General features: G+C 37.4%; 1 protein-coding gene across 2 annotated transcripts in view; it reads right to left on the bottom strand.

Annotated features, from left to right (window-relative positions):
• Positions 1–1690: 1690 nt before the first annotated feature.
• Positions 1691–6038, bottom strand: part of DNAH5 (dynein axonemal heavy chain 5) — a 232376-nt gene continuing 228028 nt past the window's right edge. For both annotated transcript variants that reach the window (XM_059694776.1, XM_059694777.1), the window contains one exon: positions 1691–3630. In XM_059694776.1, coding sequence (XP_059550759.1) covers positions 3479–3630 — 152 coding nt within the window. In that variant the 3' untranslated portion in view covers positions 1691–3478. The remainder of the gene's footprint in view (positions 3631–6038) is intronic.

The following is a 6038-nucleotide window of genomic DNA, read 5'->3' as shown; positions in this document are numbered from 1 at the left end:
GGATAACCAGAAGAGTGGCCTGCTAGAGTCATTTGGGGCAATCTGTGAAATAAAATGAAGGCAGTTTCCAAATCAGAATTCCATGGTGTTGAACATAAGAAGTCCTTACCTAGGAAGATGAAAGCCGCTGATGCCAACACAGCGAAGAGGGTAAAGAGGAGGATCTGGTAGGAACCCATGAACTTCGGGAGGACACCTGCACCCTGATCTATGCATCGGCCAGAACAAAGGAAGGTACTAGTTATTTAATAACACATCCAGGGCGGAGGCTGCATTTTAAACCTTGAGTGGTCATAAGAGTATCCAGCAGAAGCGTTCAAAACCCAGCCCTCTAGGAAATTGTTTGGCTTCTTACCAACCTAAAGAGGTGAACTATACCTGGTTCCCTCTGTTTGGCTTTTTCCTATATCCAAAGCAATAAACTCCTCCAATTCTTGAGTCTTATTTCTTCTTCTCAGCTTATAAAAGAATATTATATCCTCTGTCACTTGAGAGTGACTGTTACCTTTCCTGTGCACTTGGACTTGAGTAATATGCTTCCCTTCACCAAATGTATGCAGTCTATGGTGATTGGATTTCTAAGTCTAATCCCTCCAATGTAATATGCTTCTTTGGTTCTCCAATGACCTCTAAAAACCCAAGGGTCCCTTAGCCTTTTTTACTCAAAACATCATTTCGAGGGAACATTGGTTTGTATATAACCTTGTCTTCAATAAAACTTTACACTCCTGTCTTTGGAACATAAAATAGATACATAATAGATAGACAGATGATAGATAGGGAGAGAGAGAGAGAGAGAGAGAGGATATATAGATAGATGATAGATGATAGATAGATGACAGCTAGATAGAAGATAGATAGATGATAGATAGATAGATAGATAGATAGATAGATAGATAGATAGATAGATGCCAGTATAGTGTGGCTTCTGCCTGCTAATCTGTGACACACTGAAAGTACTGCAGTCTCCCCTGTTCTTACTCATGGCATTCAGTATTTTCCTTTGTAGCACTTAACCCACAATCTTTTTATCGTTTTCTAAGTATCTCACACATGTGTGAGGTTATGCAATCATAATCTGAGATTATAAAAAATTACACACCTGAATAGTTGCTTATTTTCTGTGTCTGTTCTTCTGATTTGCATTCCAAGAAATCAGGGACTGGGATAATTTTTTTCCACCATCATTCCACCAGTACACTTGAGTACCCAACACACAGGAGGTGCAAAATAAATAATGTGATAAATCAATATTGAGACAGATGAAAAAGACTGGGCCACCACTCTACAATGGTGCCGAGTCCCTTGATGTTGTTTTCTCCATATCCAAGGCAGTCAGTGACTCCCCATCACCTGGCAGATTCAGTCAATGGGTCCTCCATTGCCCCTGACTCAGTAACATGCAGAATGCCGTTCAGTGGGTGGGAAGTGGGGGATGAAAGTGAAGGTGAGGCAGAAAGGGGCTTCATTGGTTCTTCACTGCTTCAGAGGCATTCCTTGTTGAAAAGTTCCAAAAATTTTTAGTTATTTTTATGATGTCCTTTTCTACATATATACAGGGGTGTATCATAAAATTATATGAATTATGCATGTTCAAGTTATTTAACATAAAATCAAGTTTTGAAAGCTTAATTCTGGATATTCAATGGCACTTACCCCTTTCTAATAAGTACCAATCTCAATTCAGACATTCATTTAGAAATTTATTAATTCTCATTATTTTCACATTTTCATTATATGTTCTTCAAAATAAAATGATGGCTTGACTACAATCTACAAAAATCAACTGATATATTAACTCAGACAAAAAGAAACTGCTCAAATAAAAACAGCATCATCCAAGAAGGGTAGGAGTCCATAAAAAAAGGATTAATCTGAAATGGAGAATACAATAGTTGAAATAAAGCATACACTGGAAGGAATAAACAGTAGGTTGGGTGACACAGAGGATCAAATCAGCGATTTGGGTGTCAAGGTAGAAGATGTGTAGGAGCCACATGAACCACTCAGGTCTAACTCATCATAATTAGCATAAATTCATACTTATCACAGAGTGAAGCCTAGTGAGAGGGATTACACCTGTCTCCCTATAACCCTCCATCCCTACGAAACCTTTTATGTAGAAACAAGTAATGCAGAACTAAAGGTAACATTTGTAAAACACAATTCTAATTTGATACTGACCAAGTTTTCTAGTCAATAGGTTATAAATGAAGTGGTTTATAATTTATGCCTAGAACTGAATTTAAAATAAAAAATATATGAAAACTTCCTTAAATAATGAAAGCCCATGTGAAGTCCCCATACACCATCTAAGACTTTTATTCTTTCCCTATTTTTTTCTTCCAATCATTATATTTTTTAAGTCAACAGAAACCTTTACCGTGCTATCACATCTGGTTTTTTTCCATGTTATTGTCTAAATACATTTTACAGTTATAATCACAGTACTCAATATTTTGTTAACTATCTTTAAGTTAATATGTGCTTACCATTTCTATATTATTAAATGTTTAATATTGCTGTTTATGGCTGCCTAATATCTCCTAATTTTCTTAAACATAGCCTTAGTATTGAACATTTAGGGTATTTTTCATTTGTTTCTGTTATTGAATACATTTTTGCACATGAATTTGTTAGGTCTTTTAAATGGTTTCCTCAGTATAGATTTCCAGGAGAGAAAATAAAAATGAAAGCCTATGAACCTTTTTATGGCTCTTTCTGAGCTTAGCTAATTATTTTACAAAAAGGATGGGTCAATTTACATTGCTCTAGGAGTCTTGATTGAATCATTTGACAAAGACTTCACCACAATTTACTTCTAGCTTTCATTTTTTTTTCTTATAATAGATATCAATTAGTATCTCATTATTAATTATCAGTGGAGTTGAACATGATTCTATATGTTAATTCTTCAGGATTACATGAATTGTGTATTCACCCAATCACATTCTTATCCCAGTCTTCTATTTCCTTCTATTTTTTAAGAGGTCTTTTTTTAATTGGGTGCTTGAGCCATGAACATAAATCTCTCAACCTGACCTAAATGCAAAAGGCAAATAAAGCAAAATCAGCACAAACTTGCCGTGTCACCTTAGAGAACGGGGCTGTCACCAGAAGCACATTAACAGAAGAATAATCCTTTCAAGGAAAATACCATCTGCTCAACCTCTTCAGTCCTTAGACTTCAAGGAGGAAAAAATATATTACTGTGGATTTGAGGGCCACGCTTCATTAGGAAGTTGTAAATTTTACTTTTAAATCTCCAAGCAACTTTTCAGCAAACACAGTGATCAGTCATTAATGATGAAACCGGTTAAATGTAATTAAGCATCCGACTGAGGAGAAGGAAACCCTATGCAGCTCATTAATCATGATCAACCAGATTTACACAGTGTTCATTGCTCATAGAAGATAAAGGGTCTGGTCATCTGTATGCTGCATTTTCCAAAGTACTGGGTGGGGGACAAGCCCCATGTTACTTGACATCACAGAGGAGGGCGACCCCACGGAGCACCCAGTGTTCAGGAGTCTGGGCCGTCCTGAGGTCCACAGCAGCGATGTAATTCAAGTCCGTTCGGACTGGCTTCTTGTAGATGGGACAGGAGTAAAACCGAGGATCTCTTAGAGCTATAAAAAAATTCATAAAGGAAAAAAAAACTGGTGAATTTCTAATTTAAGTAACCCAAACAGTGCAGAGCCAAATGGGTGCATTATGAAGGTGGTTCCAGAAGAGATGAGTTTGGTAAAATGAGGGAAATTCTCCCTGGAGTCAGTCAATCTCTAGATGGGAAGAAGACGCAACTGTAGGTGGCCAGGGGATATGACAAGATGCCCAGGCATACCCAGGTTTTCCCTGCTGGCCTCTTGTCCCCTGTCTGTGACAGTGACTCCTGCCCATGTACCATGACCATAAGCCTCCCACTGCTTCCTCCCTCTCTTTTCTGTCAATTCCATTTAGGATTACATGAATTGTCTATTCATCCAATCACATTCTTATCCCAGTCTTCTATTTCCTTCTATTTTGTAAAAGGTCTTTTTTTAATTGGCTGCTTGAGCCGTGAACACAATTCCATTGCCCTTCACCCTTTCTCCTTTACTTCCCTACCACATTTTGTGCTCTCACACCCCCCAACCCCGCCGCCCCCAGTGTTTCCTCAGAGCTTGCGTTTGGCAAGAGGCACCTTTTAATCAGACAGCCAGAACCAATCCTCACTACTATTTCATTATTATTATTATTATTATTATTATTCCAAAATCCTGTCTTCAACCCTCTGTGCCACAGTCCAAAACACATTGGAAATCACAGGACAGAGGGTGCTTCCCACTCCTGCCCGGTGGTGTGAGTGCTCCGTGTGTGTGGAGAAATAAAGGGGCTGTGGAGTAGAGTCATGGCTGAGTCCAGCTTCCTGCGATTCAATCTACACTTTTGAAGTGGAGGAGAGAGTATCCAAAGCCACACATGCCATGAAAGACATGTGGTTGGCCACCCTTCAAAGATCCTCTTTAATGCATTTATCCCTAACCAAAGGCTCACTTCCTCTCCACCCTTGGAAACCCCATAATCAGGGGCAGATTCAGGTCTTGGGGGGCCATAAACATACCAATTGGGGAAAGGGCTCTTTAAGAAAAAGAGTACAAATTTACAAGTACATATGTAGGCTTTGGAAGGAGACTCTTGCATTGAGTAGCCTTGGAGTTTAAGCTTCATCAGCTGCTTGTTAAGTCCACTCTGCCCAGGATACTTTATCTGTACATCTTATAACATCCATCTCAGGAAGCAGTGTATTATTTCCCCTTCTCTTCCAGATTATAAATTTCTTCAGGACAGAAGTTGTGTCTGCACCCATCCTTGTACTCCTCTGCAAGGCTAATATTATAAATGACCCTCATATAACTACTGAGATGAAAGCACATTTAACTAAGAGGATAACTTTGCTTTGGTGAATTAGTGTTACAAACATGAGTACTGATACATGAAGACAGTAACTTTCTAAATGCAATGTTAATATAACAAAGTGACTGAATTTATGTCGCCAAACTAACTTCCTCAATAATTTAGCTTTTCTTAACATATTATAAAAACAAAGCACTATCAGAAATTATCTCATTTGTTGACCCAAGAAAACCTTCAACCTGTTGTGCCATGTGTTTTTATACCTCCACTTAATTAATGTTATTGGAAGAAGTTAAATAGTTGAATATGATAGTATTATAGATGTTTCAATACAAGATAAATATTCTAAAGTAATAATTCTTAACCAGGGGTAATTTTACTCCCAGGGGGGTGACTTGCCAATATCTGGACACATTTTCGGTTATCCCAACTGGGGAGGTGCTCGAGCCATCAAGTGGGTAAAGGTCAGGGATTCTGCTAAAATCCTATAATGCATAGGGAAGCCCTCACAACAAAGAGTTATCTATACCAAAAATGTCAGTAATACCACAGCTGATAAACCCCGCTCTAAACAGATATTTTATAGTACTTTAAAACTATGTGTTTGTTTAATCACATGAAATTAATCATTAGAAACAATCTAAATTAATGTAACATCTAACATTTAAGTCTAGGCATTACTTTTTTTAATTACCATGGGAATATCATTAGTAATAATAATTAAGCAAATATATTAATATATGTGAATGACAGTAAATTCATGAAGTGCAATCAATACTAATTCTACTAACTGATATATTTAAACCCTTTAATCCTAGGATCTGTAAACAGAACAAAAATATAACTGCTCATTCTTCTGGATGAAAATCTGACTAACAATCATTTTATAAATCTTGAAGTAAGCCACTGGAGTCTTAGATTTAAACCAAATGATCATTATAATAATTATACCTTGGCAAGAATTTGACTACTTAGATTTTAATCCCCAGAAAATAGAACTGGAAAAATAGTATCCTTTTCAATAAGCAGATAAAAATTCTCTGGAATTTTATTTATTTGTAATCGCTGCAGAGCTAAAGGTGGCCATGCCAAGTCACAGCGTGCCGCAAACTTCGGCAGCGGGATTAGAAGCCACTGAAAA

This window comes from Myotis daubentonii, chromosome 4, assembly GCF_963259705.1.
Source record: "Myotis daubentonii chromosome 4, mMyoDau2.1, whole genome shotgun sequence".
Lineage (NCBI taxonomy): Eukaryota > Metazoa > Chordata > Mammalia > Chiroptera > Vespertilionidae > Myotis > Myotis daubentonii.
The sequence above is the reverse complement of the archived record's forward strand: the minus strand, read 5'-3'. Positions and strand labels throughout refer to the sequence as shown.